Source organism: Lactuca virosa, chromosome 2, assembly GCF_052849685.1.
Source record: "Lactuca virosa cultivar CGN04683 chromosome 2, Lactuca_virosa_CGN04683_v6, whole genome shotgun sequence".
Taxonomy (NCBI): Eukaryota; Viridiplantae; Streptophyta; class Magnoliopsida; order Asterales; family Asteraceae; genus Lactuca; species Lactuca virosa.
The window spans coordinates 167,287,310-167,306,214 of NC_136427.1; the positions used below are offsets into that span (position 1 = coordinate 167,287,310).

An 18,905-nucleotide genomic window follows, 5' to 3' on the forward strand; every position below is an offset into this window, starting at 1 on the left:
AAATAAGCTCATACCCCCATATTGTAAATTTCAAGATTTATGTGAGAGCTCAAAATAAAATATAATTTTGAGTGCTTGTAATAGTTCTAGAAAGTTAATAAAATTCTCTCTCTCTCTCTCTCTCTCTCTCTATATATATATATATATATATATATATATATATATATATATATATATATATATATATATATATATATCGTGGACGTAGGTCACCTTGACCGTACCACGTTAAATATAATATTGTGTTCTTTTGATTCACGTTTTTCAAAAGTTTTGTGATTTCACCGAAGTTTGTTTTTTTTATATTTGTCTGAAGTGTTTAACTTGTTTTGTTGTCACCCATTAGTGTCCACTCGTGGAGGGTGTCGAAAAGTCATTATAAGCTTATACAATGTTGGTGATTGTTATTAATTGATCATGCTAAGTACACTGCTTGTACTTATAGTCTTTAATCATCGAAATCAATTTGTAAACAATAAAAGGAGATACAAGGCTAAAACTGATAAATCAAAAGTATGTCGCTAAACTAAGTTTGTAGTCCGTTGCTAAAACAGATTTAAACAAAACTGAAACTTGAAACTTAAAAAGTACGTTACTAAACCAGTTCTAAACACACCACAACTGTACAATTAACAAATTGAAAGTAGATTGGTAATACTTGCTATAAAGTCAGCTACCCTACAATCTCGATTTAACTTGATAAACAAAATATGAAAAGAAAGTAAAATAAACAAAATATGGTCCTACGGAATAGGGGCTGATTATTCGTGGGCTCTAACAAAAATGATTTTGGTCTGTAACAAATTTAGGCTCCTCCTACGGAATAGGGGCTATGATATTCTAGATGGACTCTTCCAAGTTGTTGGGCTACATCAACAAAACATGGACCAACTTAACAAGACAAAAGTCAACCAGTTACCGCAAGCTCTGCTCAACAAATACACTTCACAATACGCATGGTGTTTTCAAAAAAAAGGAGGGAGAAGAGAAGTATGCTTTCATTACTCCAGGACGCGTTTCAGAAAATGATCATGATTGAAAAGCTTAACCCAAACTCTGACATCAAACACACTTGCCAATTCTTGATGCAAGGTCTACCTATCTCTCCTTTCTTAAATAATTTGTACATATTATTTGGTAAATCCAGAATATTTACTAAAACTCTATTATGACATTTGTGACATACATTTACCTTCAGAGAGTTAAGGTATTTATACAAAAAAAACTAATCTACTATGCATAGTAGAAAAACTTTTTGCTACAACATCTTATTTTCACATGCAAAGATGCCATGTTCTGACAATTGAATTGGCAAACAGTTTTGATTTAATCAAACCATTTTGTCGTTGTTGGTTCGTAACTACTAATCGCACGCTACACAAACATTTTATTTCACATATACAAGAAGCTTGCCCTACAAGCTTACAAATGCACATTGTAAACAACTCCTAAAACTACATGCTTTAATTGTCATTACCATGCATTATGGAATTAGGTAAACTTACTATTATTGTTTACAATGGCATGTACAAACGAATGAGGCTTGGACATGCAAATGCAATCCAATGTCATATATTCGTTCGTTCTCAATGCTCATATTTAAAAAAAAAAGGGAGTAGAGGGGCTAGCACGACACTACAAAAGTGTTATCCCAAGCAAAGAGCTGAACTACATAACAAGCAGACACGGTATATGGTCGTGCATTCCCAGGAAGATATTAGTGTTATGAATGAAAGAGCAACCGTAAAGACAACTCCTCAGCGGCTGCGCTTCCTGGATCCCAACAACCATGATGACCAGCCCTTGGTAGCCTCTTTGCCTAGCCCTCGGTAACCACGCTACATGGCTATTAGCAGTCGTGTCGACCAACTTCATGCAGCTCTCACCATTCACGTTGACCGACTCTCGTAATCTCACTACTCAACTCCCAGCAATTGCACTACCTGGATCTCAACAGTCGCGCAACCCGACCCTCAATAGCGACGCGACCCAGCTCAGCAGCCGCAAAGCTCAGTCATCAGCAGCTACGTTGTCTGACTCCCAGCAGTCGCGCCAACCGCGCTACCCAACTTTTGTCAGCACTTGTGTCGCCTAGCTTTTTCAGCAGTTGTGTCGCCCAATTTCCAGCAACTAGGCATCCATCGTTTCCATTCCTCGTCTCCTCTAAGAAGTGGGAGTAGGGTTGGTACGACACTATGCATAAGTGATTTTTATTCTGAAGGGTCAGAGTTAAAGTACATGAAGAACTAATGCTATGCATGATAGTGCACTCCCGGGGTGACATTAACATTCTGGATCAAAAGAAGCAGCCTCGTGGTTCAACCCTCGGTAGTCTCATTGCCCATCTCTCAGTGGTCGTGCTGCTCATCTATCGCTAGCAGCTCAACGCTCAGTTCTCAGCGGCCCTGGTGACTAGCCCTCGACGACAGCCTTTCTACGCACCACTTGACAGCATCTACATTATCCAACTCTAAGTAGCATCTCCGCATAGCCCTCGGCAGACAGCCAAGACAGCGAGACACCAATCGTCACTACAACTAAAGATGCAACAAAGCATCAGGTTCCATTACACTTCAACCCGGACTGGTCACCCAGTCTAGACACCAAAGATGTCATGCTGTTGCGCCCAATCGTGCGAGGTTCAGCACCCTCGCCTTGAGTCGCCTGGCTTCTCATCCCGACTCCATTATAGCGGCAACCTCCGCATGCGAGGTTCAGCACCCTCGCCTTGAGTCGCCTGGCTTCTCATCCCGACTCCATTATAGCGGCAACCTCCGCATGCGAGGTTCAGCACCCTCGCCTTGAGTCGCCTGGCTTCTCATCCCGACTCCATTATAGCGGCAAGCTCTGCATGCAAGGTTCAGCACCCTTGCCTTGAGTCGCCTGGCTTCTCAGCCCGACTCTATTATAGCGGCAAGCTTCGCTTGTAAGGTTCAAAACCCTCGCCTTGATTCGTCTGGCTTCTCAGCCCGACTCCATTACAGCGGCAAGCTCCGCATGCGAGGTTCAGTACCCTCGCCTTGAGTCGCCTGGCTTCCAAGCTCGGCTCTATTATAGAGGCGAGCTCCGCATGCGAGGTTCGGTACCATCGCCTTGAGTCGCCTGGCTTCCCATCCCGGCTCTATTATAGCGGTGAGCTCCGCATGCGAGGATCAGTACCCTCGCCTTGAGTCACCTGACTTCTCAGCCCGACTCCATTCTAGCGGCAAGCTCCGCATGCAAAGTCCAGTACCTTTGCCTTGAGTAACCTGGCCCCAACCCGACTCCACTACAAAAGCATACTCCACCGACGAGGCTAAAAGGCTTGCAACCTTTGCCTATATGATTCCACGCGATGCTCTCCCGCGTGATGTATTTATGATCGTTGGCAGCCAAGCCTGATCCATTCAACGCGATGCTCTCCCGCGTGATTTATCTATGATCGTTGGCAGCTAAGCCCGATCCATTCCACGCGATGCTCTCCCGCGTGACGTATCTACGATCGCTGGCAGCCAAGCCCGATCCATTCCACGCGATGCTCTCCCGCGTGATGTATCTACGACCGCTGGCAACCAAGCCCGATCCATTCCATGCAATGCTCTCTCGCATGATGTATCTACGATCGTTGGTAGCTAAGCCCGATCTGTTCCACGCGACACTCTCTCACGTAACATCTCCATGATCGCTGACTGCTAAGCCTAAGCTATTCTTCTAAGTCGCACAACATAAGTCTCGCATCGTCTCGCACCATAATTCGCGCATCGCAAGCTTATTCTACACCCAACACCACGCTCTTGGTGTTTCCTCTCTCACAGTCATCATGGTTCTCTTGTGCTCGGACGATCGATGAAGCGTTGTCTACATTGCATCCTGCTATAGTGAGGTTACTCTCCAGCAATAAGGTTATCCCGACAACGGCCATGCTACCTACTACCTTTTAGCATCTCTGTTTCCTGGCTCTTGGAAATGGTCTTGCTGTGCAACCCTACCTGTAGCCTCGCCGCGTATCCCACAACATCTCTGTTTCCTGGCTCTCGGAAACGGTCTTGCTGCGCAACACATACCTCTGGCCTCACCGCTTATCCCTCAGCACCTCTGATGTCTGGCCCTCAGCAGCGTTCTTTCTGCGCAACCTCTACCTCCGGACTCACCGCGTATCCCTCAACGTCGTTGCTGTCGGACTCTCAACAACAATATCGCTGCATATATCCTACCAATAGCCTCACTGCCTGTCTCTCAAGAATTCTATTATCTGGCTATCGGCAATAGTCTCACTGTGTGACCCTCGCTAGCAACCTAATCGCACAGCTCTCGGAATATCTGCCACTTATATTATGGTCAACAACCTTACGGTTTATTGGTTTGACAACATAGTCTGATGCGGCTACCTACGCTACCCACATCAGAATGGAGGGAATCCAACTAGGAATAGCTCGAGCAAGAAACACATTCAGAATGGTTATCAATGCTCATGCAAAACAGACTGTGAAGATAATTATCGATGACATTCCTCCAAAACGATAGAAACGCTACGGCATCCATGTCGTACAACAACCCCGCTCCGCAATAACATTATTTGCAGATTTGTTCTACATGACTGCAGCAACAGTTGTGTTGCGTCACACCAACTGGATCGCACTCCTCTCAATGAAGGAGTATCAAGTCACCTCAAGCCGCATAAGCAATGTTTGTCTCATCGCACAACCCCACGGCTCTCGTGGGCGAGGTTTGGTCGTTCTCTCTATTGTTTAATGTATTGGTGCTTTATCTAGTCCGATCCGATTGTCAGCAACCCAATCGCATCAGACTAGGGGGACTTGACGACGCACGATTTATGTGACCAAGTCCAGTCCGATGTCATTGGCCGCGTACCAATAACATCAGACTGGGGGGACTTGATGATATATGGTCCATTAGCATGGCCTAGACTGCTCTAGTGCGCCAGCCTGGCCTGACACGCTCCTGCCAGCCCTGCCTGGCGTTCCCTTGCCAGCCTTGCTGGGGACTCCCTTGCCGGTCCTGCTGGGGACTTTCCTGCCAGCCTCGCTGGGGACTCTCCCGCTGGTTTATATGACTTAGTCCAGTCCAATGTCATTGGTCGCGTACCAATAACATCGGACCGGGGGGACTTGATAATGTATGGTCTATTAGCATGGCCTAGACCACTCTAGCGTGCCAGCCCTGCCTGGTGCGCTCCCACTAGCCTTGCTGGGGACTCCCTTGCCAGCCTTGCTGGGGACTCCCCCGCCGGCCCGGCCTGGCGCTCCCTGGCCTGGCTCTCCCTTGCCAACCTTGCTGAGGACTCCCTTGCCAGCCTCGATGGGGACTCTCCCGCCGGCCCGGCCTGGCGCTCCCTTACCATCCTTTCCTGGTGCGCGCCCGCCAGCCTTGCCTGGTGCGCGCTCGCCAGCCCCGCCCGACGCCTCCGGGCGGCCTCGCCTAGCTCGTTGCTAGCTGGGCCTGAATTGGGCTGGCCCAAGGCCTGACCTAATTCCCCTTGACCTAGTTGTCCCCTATATAATGAACAGTACATCCTCCATGGAGGGGATCCTTCCCTTTGGCTCAGCTGCCACCCTAGACTCCGGCAGGGTGGCTCAGCCGCCACCCTCCGCCGTTAACCACCATACACCACCAGCACCAGGATGGTTCTCTATAGCTAAGGAGAACCATCTCAGATCTACCAGATGATCTAACTTGACCGTCGGAGTCCGCTCCCGGGGCACAATCCCTGGGGCGGCTCTAACGGGCTTGTCTGTTGTGACCTCGCAGATCCGTCTCCGGCGTAGAAGCATCTCCTCAGAGCAGGTGGTCGGAGCCGAAGTCGCATCAACGACATTATTTGATTTTGGTGGTGAAACTATGACGATGGGTTACTACCACCATCACTTCTCTTTACAAGAAAAAACAAACCCTAAAAAATCGAAAACTAAAACTATCCTTGAAGAAAAAGAATATCCATATCATCATTGTATTTTAAGATAGATAGTTTCACAATTTCGACCTAGACATGAAAATGAAAAAAAAAAGATAAATTTCAAATTATAATCAATTTACTGGATGTTATTACATGATCGAGAAAATATAATGATGAAAATCCCAAATCTTATTCTAATTTAGGTTTACCTGGCCATGAGGGTGTCTCACGAAGCATAATCAACAACATAGTTATCCTCAAATTAGCCTAAATCGACATATATATCGGAAATGAACTTCGTCTTGAAATGAGCTCTTTGGCTTCAAGCTTTAGTGGTGGTAGTAAATGGTAGGGATGATGGGTTTTTAGAAAGATAAACAGGGGTTAAATAAGAACTTTTAGAGGGACGAAGGGAAGAGTATGAAATGGTTCCCGTATTTACAAAAGAAACCTACAAAATTCAAAAAAACCTGCAAAAAAAAAAAAGCGAACACGGATGTAGATAAAAACCTAAATTGTAAGAAATCCAGCAAAAAAGCGAAAAAAAAACTAAAAATCGAACAAATACTTTCTTATTTTGAGGGGAGAGAGAATGTCCTGAACTTTATTTCGGATGATGTGGTTGTGAGCATAGAGTTTTTGTAGGCGACGACTGGTCTCTGGTGTTTCAGTTGTGCGGTTTTACATTGGTTGCGTGGTGTGACGATGGTGGTGAGTCTTAGAGGTAGTAGAGACAGAGATTGTGATATTTGGTAATTGCAGCAGTGAAGAGGCGAGATATGGAGGAAAACAAAGTATAAAAATATGCAATAAAGATGAAAAGCAAACCTAAAGAGATGGAGATATTGGTGGTTGATGGAGACGAGACTTTAATTTTTGGAAAACAAAGTATAAAAATCTCAATTGATTTATATTATATTAATTGTTGGTGGTTTAAAAAAATAAATTTTGATTAATATTTGTGCATAAAAAATGTTTGTGTATTAAAATGAAGTAATTTAATTAAATTAGAATAAAGAAAAAAAATAGAGTGCTAGGAGTGTTACCACTTCCTAATAAATGCTAAGATTGAGTGTTAAATGGAAAAAAATAAGGTGACACTCAAAAAGATGATGTGACAAAATGTTAGGAGTGTTACCACTCCCCTTAGCCTTAGGTTTTTTTTTTTCTATTAAGCTTGTGGTGGATGGTAAAGAAGCAGACGATCAATGGAGGTGCTATATAAATGACCAAGAAGATTAATAGAGGTATAACATTATAAGGTTGAAGAAAGGGCGATATAGTGGGAAGGTTGTTGGACGGGATAGGGAATGAGATCCAGTCAAAATCCATACACGTATGTTGACTAAATGATATTCAATGCATAAACTGATTGTAAATATGGCAATAAGGTTTGTATGACTTAAAATTCAGTATTTGACCAAATATATTTTATAAGGTATAATAGATATATAAGTGGTGACACGGCGTTGAACATTTAAAAGTCAACCTACTCTGGCAATGTCATCTGAATAGAAAACAATTTTTCACTGTTATAACTGGGTAATTTTTTCAAAGTGTAATGCATTAATAAGAAAACAAATTGAATGCTCTAACTGGACATATTTTTTAAAGTACAATGTCTTAGTAAAAAAAATGTTAAAAAGTGCAAAGTTGTGACAAATAAATAAGGAACACAAAAGCCTTTTTATAGGAAAGTTCATCATAACTATAAGGTTTGTGGTTGATAGTAATGATAATAGCTTATAGTTTACTCGAGATATATGACTATCAAAATGCATTAAATGTTGGAGGTTCCTTCAACTAGTTTAGCATGATTGAGAAAACACGTGTATCAATGCCTTTTCTGTGGTACGCAATGACAGTTCTTCAATTTATTTAAACGATTAAGAACTGACTTTCTGATGCATGAAATCGGCTTCAGTTGAAAACTCAAACTGTTAAATTGGGCAGGGGCTGCGCGAACGCAAGCCCCCACTGGCACAAATTATGATGTAGGCTCGACCACTTGGGCCGACCTTAAGTTAGCACCCATCCAAAGTGCAATGGAAGTCACTAACCTAGGCCATGGTCCATCTTGACCAACCATTGACCCCATCCAGGTAAGTACTTAAACAAATGGCCTCGTTCCCTTTTTATACACCTCCTCCTCTCTTTCTCTTTCTATCATCTGCCGATGTGGGATTACATACGTACATATTTCCACAATATCATTCACTACCTTCCACATTCTTAGTTTTGTTAGTTTTGATGTTTGATTTGTAAACGTTAAGACTCTTATTTTTTTTTATAGACTTATATAACTCACGATAAAGGAATCTATACTTAATAAAAAAATAATTTCCATTTTTAGTTTGACAAAAATCAGTATTCATCACATGATAAGGTTAAACATATTTTGATTATAAAAACACATTAAAATACTATTGCCAATTGGTATAAAAAACTAAGCAATTTTATCTTATTTTTATCCAGTATGAGATGTGAAAAGATTGGGACAGTAAACTTGCATAGTAGCTCATTGACTTTTTGACGAGTGTATATAGTTTGGTCAATTGACTTTTTGACGAGTGTATATAGTTTGGTCAAAGTAAGGGGAGTAAATACACAAAACCATATCTACATTCAAAACTCAAAACACTAGTTTTAACTTATTAAATGACACGTTAAGAATTATAAACAAAAACTACAAGAGATGGTTATGAAAGAAAATGACTTGTAAAGTAAGTAAGAACAAAGAAATGTTCAAGAAAACCTAACAGCTACCAGCTTCCAACTACCAGCTTCAAGTTTACAGCTACCAGCTAGTTTTATCAAACACGCACAAAAACTTATGATTGTTTGAAGCTTGACACAAGTGTGTTTTTCTTCTTGTATTACTTGCAAAATAAATTGTGGGAAATGTTGCGTCCAATTTTTAAATGACAATAACTACATGCACATGATGTATCAATCTTCTATTATATAGTTTAGTCAAAACATCAATAAAACTAATAAACAATAACTAAATTCACAATCCACAAAACAATAATTACTCCTAAAATTTTAATATTAAGATAAAAGTCAAACAAAGACTATGTAGAAAAGCCTCAAACTCGACACATAATTATCCCAAATAACAAATTAATATTTTGTAACTACTACTTGCATTAGTGTGCCTGTTGTGATTACTTGTACATTTGACTCTCAGATGAAAGTCAAATGTACAAGTGCTTATTGCACGTCTGTAGGTGGTCCGGGGGGTCCTCTAGCTATTGGGGCGCTACTATACGGCCTTCGTGGTTTTGCCAGCTCAACATGTATCACACGCCCGTGTAGTGGCTACAAGCAATCATATTTTCAAAGTATTTAATTCAAGAAATAGCAACATACTTTCATTATTTTGTTTATTTTAATTTATAGAATTTACTTCCATTTTTTTTCTAGTTACATAATTATACTTTGAAAAGTCAACACAATTATAGCAATGGCATACAAATACATAGCGATTTATATAATGAGTGATTCTTTCAAAATACAATATCCTAATAAGAAGAAAAAATATGTAAGTACAATGTTCTAATTGGGTGGATTTTTAATGTATAATGATTTAATAATAAAAAAGTTGAAAGTGCAGTGTTGTAAAAGATAAAATAGTAAATTACATTTTTGGTCCTTGAGTATAGTTGATTTTTTCAATTTTGGTCCTAAAAAGTTTTATCTTGCAATTTTTGTCCTTATTTCAGGTTTTTGTAACGCTTTTGGTTTTTGTTCCAAGTAAAATGCTATTTTTGGACCAAAAATTCAAAAACTAGATATACTGAGGGAGCAAAAATAGTCATTTTACTTTTAACAAGGACCAAAATCGTCACAAAAACCTGAAATAAGGACCAAAATTGGAACTTTCATATATACTCAGGGGGCAAAGAAGTAATTTACTCTATCGTTACAAAAACCTGAAGTAAGGACCAAAATTGCAAGATAAAACTTTTTAGAACCAAAATTGAAAAAAATCATATATACTCAGGGACCAAAGAAGTAATTTACTCTAGATAAAATAAAAGTGGGGTTTTATGCAGAAAAGTCTCATTATTTTGGGAAATTTTTTTATAAAGTTCTTTTTTTTTTAACAGAAAAGTCCCGATTATTTAATTTTCTACAATAATCTATCATTTCTTGTTAAAATAAAAATAATGACTTTTTCCTTAATTTGGGCAAATATTAAATAATCAGGAAAAAAACAAAAAAAATTCTCAAAATAATAGGACTTTTCTGCAAAAAACCCAATAAAAGTGGGATGACATAAAAATAAATAAATGAAAGTATTTTGTTATTTCTAAAAGATATGGTGATTTAGGATTGAAACCTTTTGGTCCATTTCATTAATGGCTTTTTCAGCTTCAAGTTCAGATGCAAAAGTAACAAATCCAAAGCCTTTTGATCTGCTAGAAACTTTATCCATCATAACAGTGGCTGAAAATAGTAAAGATTTTAGATTTTATAGTTGAGTTGAATGAAATTATGTATTTGTGTAAATATATGAAATGTTGAAGGATACCTTCAACAACTTGGCCAAATTGAGAAAACACATCTGATAATGCTTTTTCTGTGGTATAAAATGAGAGTCCTGCAATGTAAATAAAAGATCAAGAATCAACTTTTTGATGCATCAGCCCTCAAATTCACCAAACCCTAACCTACTCTTTTAAGTAAATTTCGAAGCATCATAAACACCTTTTTCATATTAAGTATTCCCTAATTCATAAACCAATATACAAATAGAATCCAATTCACAATATTTTCTGTCAATGAGCTTAGCATCATCCGCCATTAATGGCTACACTACCATATTCCCTGATTCATAAACCAATTTGAGATGCCACATGCTCATTACTTAGATGATACATACAAGTATACAACATCTGTATCTAAGAATTACACTATGAGTGTGGAATGAGCTAATTATAGCTTCAAAAGATAGGGAGTACGCTAAACTGTATGGAAGTTGTTAAAGGCAATTATTGTGGAGCTAAAGAATCTAAGAACAGAAGTTTGATTTTGAACATGATCGGGTATGAAGATTCAAAAATCAGATGAAGATTTCAACTACCAGCAGAAGAAAACACGCAAACCTGCGACATAAAGCTTGGAAGCTATGCCCCTTCGTGAAATGAGAATAGAAGGAGGTCCAAACGAAGACGATGATGATGATAGAGACCCTGTAGTTGCTCGTGACAAGAGATTGCTCAGAATAGTCCTTGGTATCCTTCCACCTGCCACCATAGTTCTTTGTATCTATTGTGTTTTGTTGTTTTGATTCGGGACAGTGTGTTTAGGGCATGAGATGGGGGCGCCAATGGGGAAGGAAGTACCGAACAAAGGACCTCGTAGCAAGAAATACAAGACAAGTCCCTTAGAACTTAGGAAATTTCAATTTTGGTCCAACACTTGTTGCAAATTACACAAATACAAACATTTGATATTTGTATTTTGTTTTCGGTGGCTTAGTGTAAATCTTGGCCACCTAACAGGAGATGTGTCAAGTTTAAACTTAAGAGGTTTCAATCAAGGGATGGCTTCAAGAATGATGTATTTCAGAATTTTGAAAAAGGTTAGGTGTTGTTTGTTTTTTTGGGAAAAACCTTTTCAGACCTCTTATTGTTGTGCGACGCAGCACACGCGCAACATTTTTCATCTTGCAGTTGTTTGTTTTTCAGAAGTCTTTGGATTAAAAAACATCTGCATGTGTTCTTCTTGGCGCAACATTTGTTTTGCCTCTTCCTACCTCTTCCAACCTCTTCTTCTTCTTTTTTTCTTGCTAAAATATTGATTATATATTGCTGAAATCTTATTTCACATATTTTTTTTCGTTTTTTTTTTGTTTATTATTGTTGAAATTTTTTTCCTTTTTTTATATTAAATAATAATAATTTGTTAATGAAATATCATTATTTTATGCTAAATATCTTTATTTCTTGTTAAATTATTATTATTTTTTCCTGAAATATCATAAATTTTTTTGCTGAAATATCATAAATTTTTGCCGAAATGTCATACATTATTAAATTTTCGGTATTGAAAAACTATTTTCGGATTAAAAAATCAGTTTATTTTAAATTTTTAATATCTGCAGCAGCATGCAGATGTTAAAAAAACAAACACGCTTCTTATTACAGTCTGCAGCCGTTTGGTCCACCTCTTCTACTGCAGAGGTGGTCCGCAGACTTTATGGTTTTTGCTTCAAAAAAACAAACAACACCTTAGTATCATTGCCAAATGCAAATCCTCTTCCCTAAACCTCACAACTTCATAGATCCAAATGGGTGGTGGGGAACCCATTTTTTTCTCTGTCCTATAAAAAAACAAAAGCTAGATTTTGTATGATTTTAATTATGAATGTATGCCTTTATCGATTTATGGTTTATTGATTTTGATGATTTTGTTTTGGTTTGATATCATGGTGATTATGTTAATTTTTCATAAGAGTTATTATCATTGTAGCCTAACCAACTTATCATTTATGTTTTAAAAGGTTCCTAATGTTTTTTTTTTTTGCATTCCAAAGCTATAAAGTCCATGTTAACCTACTAGAACTTTTATTTGTTTGGATTCAGGGTCGATCCAAACATATTTGGGGTCGGGGGCGAGAATAAAAAAAGGGGCCCTCAAAAACAAAAAATTCAAAGAACATATGGTGAAACAAGTAGGAACCAGTTAGAAATTGTGTTATGCAGAAACAAGATCTGCGAACTCAATAAAATCTATATGAAATATATTGGTCGAATAGAAACTTAGAATTTATTGTAGAATTTCATGATGAAGAAAGATGGAGAAAAGAATGAATCTGAGAGAAGAATGTTTTCCATTAATTCTCACAAATGAAAGAGATACAATCTATATACAGAAGGGAAAGACATTACAGAGCACAAACAAACTTAGCTAACTTCTAACTACCAAATTAATTAAATTACAATGTTATCCCTGTTTATGTAAAAAATGATGAAACTACCCTTGTGATCATTTAGAAGCATTATGTTGACACCCCCCTCAAGCTGGTGGATATGAGGAGAAACCAAGCTTGGAAACTGCATCTTTATGATTAATACCACTTTATTTCTTCATGAATACATCTGCTAATTGATCTTTGGTATTAATGTGAGATAAACTGATTAAGCCATCATGTAACTTCTCTTGAACATAATGACAATCTATCTCAATATGCTTGGTACGTTCATGGAAGACAGGATTGGTTGCAATGTAAATTGCAGAAAGATTGTCACATTTTAATGGAATGGGTGTCAAATTTTCTACTTGAAGTTCTTCAAATAATCGACTAATCCATGCTAATTCAGCACAAACTCTACGCATTGATCTGTACTCTGCTTCAGATGAAGAAAGTGACACAGTGAGTTGCTTCTTTGATTTCCAAGAAATAGGAGTACCACCAAAAAGTATAAAGAAGCCACTGACTGATCTTCGTGTAATGGGACATGCAGCCCAATCTGAATCACAAAAAGCTTCGAGCTTGATAGATGAATTGTTATTGAAATGCAAACCTTGAGAAATTGTCCCCTTCAAGTATTGTAATACATGAATAGCTGCATCATAATGAGATTGAGATGGTGTTTGATTAAATTGACTCAAATGTTGAATTGAGAAAGCCAAATCGGGTCTGGTATGCATTAGGAAGTTCAATTTTCCAATTAATTGCCTGTAGAGTGTAGGATCTACTAAAGGATTCTCCATGTTATGAACCAATTGAAGCTTATATCGAGACAACATATCAATACATCTTAGTTAGGAGAAATGAATCACCATGAAATTATATCGAGACAACATATGAATAATGAAAAGGCATACAATGTATCACATACATATATTTTAGTAAGCAATAAAACATATCAATACAACTATTTAACGATGGAACAAGACATATACATGACATGAACACTTATCATTGAAGAAAAAGATATAATTATCCATTAAAAACCAAATGAAAAACCTTAAAATTTCCAAGCATGATGGTTGAGTGAAAAATCTTAAATCCGAAACTTAGAGCATTACGTTCAAGTCGACTTCAGAGTTCTAATATACAAAACAATAATCAGAAACAAGAGTTAATTAAAACTTATAATCTTTGAGCCTATGGTCGAAAAATCAGAATTGGGAACGAGAAAAAAAAATAACAGAAAAAAAAATCACGTCTTATGAGGTCAAGAGTGAGATCAGAAACAAAAAAAAATTACGTCCATCGAATTCCAGAGTGAGAAGCAGAGATAAGGAAGAAGAGATTACATGAGGGGAAGACGAGGTTCAAGATTCGAGAGTGATAATCAGAAACACAATATCAGTATAAAAATAAAATATGTCTTCTGATGTCGAGAATCAAGATTCATGTCATTTGATGTGATGTAGAGATTAACAAGGAGTCAAGTACATCACCTGGTCAAACTTTGACCAAATCACAAATCGATTCATAGCTCGAATTATTAACAGATCGGGTATATGAAATTGTGGGTCGGTTTTGTTTTCGAGTTTAAATCACATCCAAAATTCAAGACTTTCTTGAACCAACACAGGTTACCGGTAACCTCCCGGCGGGAACTTGCTGACGAACAACTGGATTCCAAGTAACTAAAGGCGAAATCCGAATCAGAAGCTTGAACTCACGACGCGAGGTTCTACCAAGATGGATGGAAATCAAAACCAGGTGAATTTATCTGTAAGTTTACTGAATGTAAAAGTGTTTTTTAACGAATGGGAAAGTTTTTTCGAAGTATGCAGAGGATGTTTGAACGAAACCCACGTAGACAAGGTGTTCGACAAAAGGTTTAAGTTATCTGTGACTTTACCCATTCTATCTAATCAGATATAGAACACTAAATGTCGTCAATATGGAGAGCAAGAAATATTTTCATTTTTATGTGCTGTTGATTATACAAGTTCAGTGATACAACTGTTACTAGGTCAAGTGGAGGGTAAGTCGAAGGTGGACGATTGTTGGAATGAATGTTTTCTTGAATAGATAATTTAATTTAATAATAATAATAAATAACAATAATGCAAAATTTAATTGAAAATAAAGTCATATAGACGACTAATCAGTATCTACATGTTATGGTAACAAACAGATAAAAAACTACAAAAATTTCTAACTAATGTTGTGCAGGGGCCGCGCGAACGCAGGCCTCCACTGGCACAAATTATGATGTAGGTTCAACCACTTGGGCCGACCTTAAAGCAGCACCCCTTCAAAGTGCAATGAAGGTCACTACTCTAGGCCATGAGCCATCTTGACCACTCATTGACCCCATCCAGGTAAGTATTTAACACAATAGCCTCGTTCCCTTTTTATTCAGCTTGTTCTCTATTTCTTTTTCTTCTCTTGCCGATGTGGGACTCAACCCAGGGAAAAGGCGTATTTCCATATGAATCCCATTTCCCTCCACACTTTTCACTTCAATAAAGATAGAGTTTTTTTTTAACAGACACGTTGTGATAATCAATCTCTGGGAGAAAGATATACATTTACATGTAAACTAATGACTATTATATGTAAACTTTCTTAATTGAATAAAGTTATGTATTATTTTGTGTATTCATAAAAGCATTTTGTTTCGAACTTATCATTCAATTATATGAAGAAAAAAAAACATTGAACTACAGATTATAGAAAATCTGAAATAGTGCATCTTGATTGTATGAGATGATATGTAGTTGAGTCAAAACTTCGAGGAAATTAAGACAATAACTGATTTATGGTCAACAGTGATGTTGCATATGAAATGCAGCTGCTATGATCTATATATACCGTTTTGATGGCATAAAGCCATAAACACATTTTTTTTTGAACGACAAATACAAATATATACTAAACACTCTTAAATTATTCCACCTATGTCCACAGTGAGACTTGAACCCTTGACCTCATGGAGGAAGGGCAACACCGAATACCGCTGGGCTATAAGCCCTTTGGTAGCCATAAACACATGATGTGGTGTTCCTTATGTCATGAGTGAAACGTAAATGCTACTAGTGTTATATGGAACGACAGTACTTCATGCATATTTGAAGTCCAAGTTGTTAAATAGAAGGCGTAAAATAAGATTGTTTTTTGTTCATGACGTCAGATATATAGCTTGCATACTACAATGACAATGTTGTATTTCACTATTTTCGTTTTATTTAGTCAACGTGTTACAGCTTCGGATATGTGAGGATTAATACATCTTCAAGAGTTGTTGGAGGTTGATGAATCAAGAACACGGTGAAAGAACTGATGTCCTTAACTTCTATTCTGATAAACCAAATATATTTTATAGGAAATCGGAGGAATACCGGTGGTTTTTTCCAATAAATCCACAACAAAAGATGCATAGTATTCTATCTTTTTCTAACAAATCGATCGTCACCACACTACATTCCCCCACAAAATTGTGCACGATGAACAAGAACTAATAAAAATGTTTGTGATCCACTCGAAAAAAAAAACAATTTTTTAAGACCAAAAAAAGTTACATATAAAATTCCTACCAAAATACATTAAGGTTTCAACCAACAACAACCTTAATAAACTTAAGAAAATGATAACAACCCACTAGAAATTACTTACTTTTCAAAACCAAAATATAGGAGTCTAAGTTATGTGATTAAACAAACCCTCCTCTATTTGTTGTCAATCGAGATATCTTTCTCCTACCCCTCTTCAAACTTTGATTCGTCTATGCCATTGAGAAATCTCTATTTAAGGATAAAACAAGATCCATATTTGATCATATCTAAAGGATATTCATTGGTTCTTGTCGAAGAAGCAAATATCATTCTATCTTATCAAACTCACTATATGTGAGGACCACGCTAGAGTTTTCCACCTCTAGCGGGCATGGACTAGGCCATAATCATTCTCAAATAGCTCATAAAGATTGATCTTGTTTTCTCACTGGGTCCGAGTCAGTGGCGACCCTGGATCGTGCGGGTGTGCGGTCGCACGGGGCCTTCGGCTAAGAAATTTCTTTATATTATATTACAAAAAAATAGAAGAAACTAATAATAATATGTCAATTAAAGTATGATTGCATGTTACAACTATCATTTATATTATTAAAAATAAAATTTATGTTTGTTAAATATGTTATCGGTATCAATTAGTATCCGACACCGATATATAAACATTTACAATACGAAATTAAAGCTCCAAAGCCTAACTAAAATTTTGAAAATGTATTTGGCTATAAGGTCAAATTAAGTATATGAAAAGTGTCACGATTTTAATTTTGAGGGATGCAACAAGAGTGAAATTATTAGTTCAATTTGATATATTATAGAAAAAAGTGTCAAAATGTCATCATAACGAACAGTTCGTTCAGTGGAGCAAAATGTATTTGAAAATGATACTATAAATTTTGATAGTGTTCAATCTTTGAAAAAAGAACATAAAGAATGTATTATTACTTTTTTGATAGAATTTTGATTTGTGATAAATAGTGAACTTTTTTTGTCTTTAGCGGTAACAAATTTTCTTAATAATGTTTTACAAGAAAGATATGGGCCTTATTTTATTTTTTTCATGGTGCCTCCAAAATTTCAGGGGTGGTCGAGTAGAAATTGGTGTGGACATGAACACTAAGCAATCCAAGTTGTTGAGAGTCAACCCAAAAGGAATCATATATTTTCAGCCTGCTACCAGAATTAGCTCAATGATAGTTGCATAAATCAAAGGGACATTGCTATTTAGTCTTCATCCCTCTTGGATTCTTATTTTATGGTCGTGATCTTGGTATTTCGTATGAGAGTTGCTTAAAATCATGATCCATGGTTTGTTTAGTTTTCTTTTAAAAGCTTGTAATGTGCACTTGGAATATATCATAATTTTTACTGCAAACATACTTGTAAGGAGACCACCTGTATCGAATATGGTATAACATTGGTGTTTTCATTGATTTTTTCCATGTTGCCTAAATGTGACACCCTTGACCTCAAAAAGCCCATGGCCACCATCGTTGATAGCCTCACCCAAATTCTTCAAGTCGGCAAGAACTAGAACCGAATGCTCTCATTGTCAACCAACCTCTACCATCACTAAATTTGATAACATCATCGTCTCCATTTATCAGGTTCGTTAGTTGCCTCAAAAGACAATAACATGAATCATCCAGATCCACGCTAAAAATAAACTTGCTACCCACTGTCATCAAATCCCCTAAATTTACCTTAGTCATGTTCGATAGTATCATGCCCTTGGATTGGCTTTTCCAAGACAAACACTATCTCACTCATGCTTTGGAACTCCATTGTGGACCATTATCCTTTAGAAAATCATCAAGCAACCATGTTCAAATCATTCCATATAAGGTTGGTTTTTGCCTACCATATAAGCTTCGAGAAAGCTAAACCTCATCCCACTTCTTTCTTAAAACTACCAACCATTAACATTCACTTGTTCCCATTATAGTATAAAGAGGGTCCTTCCAACAATGTTCTGGCCCATGTTTTGAAAATCAGACCGGTTCTGGGAACCCGTCCTGGATCAGATTCTTAGAGGTCAAAAACTGTTTTTCATGTGAACCACTAAAAATGGTCGGGATGAACCAATAATTCTGGTTAAAACCGGGAATCTTAAAAAATATATTTTTTTCATTTCTTGTATTTTTTTATATAATTAAATTTAATAATAATGTAATTATAACATCATCCTATTTTCTGGTTTTTGAGACCGGTCTGACCAATTGGACCGGTTGAACCATTGAACCGATAAGACGGCCGGTTCAGTCTCCGGTCCGGTTTTCAAAACCTTGGTTCCAACAAATGCTTGATTGTCCCCTTCACCTAGCCAATGTAATGTTTCCAATCTCTTTTGACATCCTTCTCATCAAGTGCGTTGAAGGCGGACATGGACATGATCTCGACTGGTTCATCGGGCAAATCACCACCAACTTTGGCCATTATGGAACACACATTTTTTGTGGGAACTTGCTTGACACCCATCACCTTATACTAAGGGTGTCAAAAAAACCGAAAGCAAATAAACCATCTG

At 37.6% G+C, this 18,905-nt stretch overlaps 1 protein-coding gene, 1 long non-coding RNA gene and 2 other non-coding genes across 5 annotated transcripts; all 4 read right to left on the bottom strand.

The window, feature by feature from the left end:
- Positions 1–7,842: 7,842 nt before the first annotated feature.
- Positions 7,843–8,003, bottom strand: LOC145161865 (U1 spliceosomal RNA). Its single transcript, XR_013738729.1, has one exon. It is a non-coding gene; the product is annotated as a U1 spliceosomal RNA (small nuclear RNA).
- Positions 8,004–8,915: 912 nt separating this feature from the next.
- On the bottom strand, positions 8,916–11,240 carry LOC145159697 (small RNA-binding protein 11, chloroplastic-like). Its single transcript, XM_079078717.1, has 4 exons — positions 11,005–11,240; positions 10,431–10,499; positions 10,239–10,345; positions 8,916–9,214 (listed from the first exon to the last, which is right to left on the bottom strand). Exons 1-4 carry the CDS (start codon positions 11,153–11,155, stop codon positions 9,107–9,109), a joined length of 435 nt encoding a protein of 144 aa, XP_078934843.1. The 5' UTR covers positions 11,156–11,240; the 3' UTR covers positions 8,916–9,106.
- Positions 11,241–12,717: 1,477 nt separating this feature from the next.
- Positions 12,718–14,855, bottom strand: LOC145159698 (uncharacterized). 2 transcript variants are annotated; one of them, XR_013737854.1, is made up of 2 exons: positions 14,315–14,855; positions 12,718–13,470 (listed from the first exon to the last, which is right to left on the bottom strand). It is a non-coding gene; the product is annotated as an uncharacterized LOC145159698 (long non-coding RNA). The 2 variants fall into 2 exon arrangements; XR_013737853.1 differs by having other exon boundaries at positions 14,168–14,855.
- A 182-nt stretch (positions 14,856–15,037) lies between these two features.
- LOC145161872 (U1 spliceosomal RNA) lies at positions 15,038–15,198 on the bottom strand. Its single transcript, XR_013738735.1, has one exon. It is a non-coding gene; the product is annotated as a U1 spliceosomal RNA (small nuclear RNA).
- Positions 15,199–18,905: the final 3,707 nt, after the last annotated feature.

What these genes read in the sequence shown, in the direction of transcription:
- LOC145159697 (XM_079078717.1), bottom strand. Translation starts at nt 11,155, where the DNA reads ATGGTGGCAGGTGGAAGGATACCAAGGACTATTCTGAGCAATCTCTTG. An exon ending in TTCCAAGCTTTATGTCGCAG is followed by an intron (nt 10,500 to 11,004) that starts GTTTGCGTGTTT and finishes TTTACATTGCAG; the next exon opens with GACTCTCATTTTATACCACA. An exon ending in ATTTGGCCAAGTTGTTGAAG is followed by an intron (nt 10,346 to 10,430) that starts GTATCCTTCAAC and finishes TACTATTTTCAG; the next exon opens with CCACTGTTATGATGGATAAA.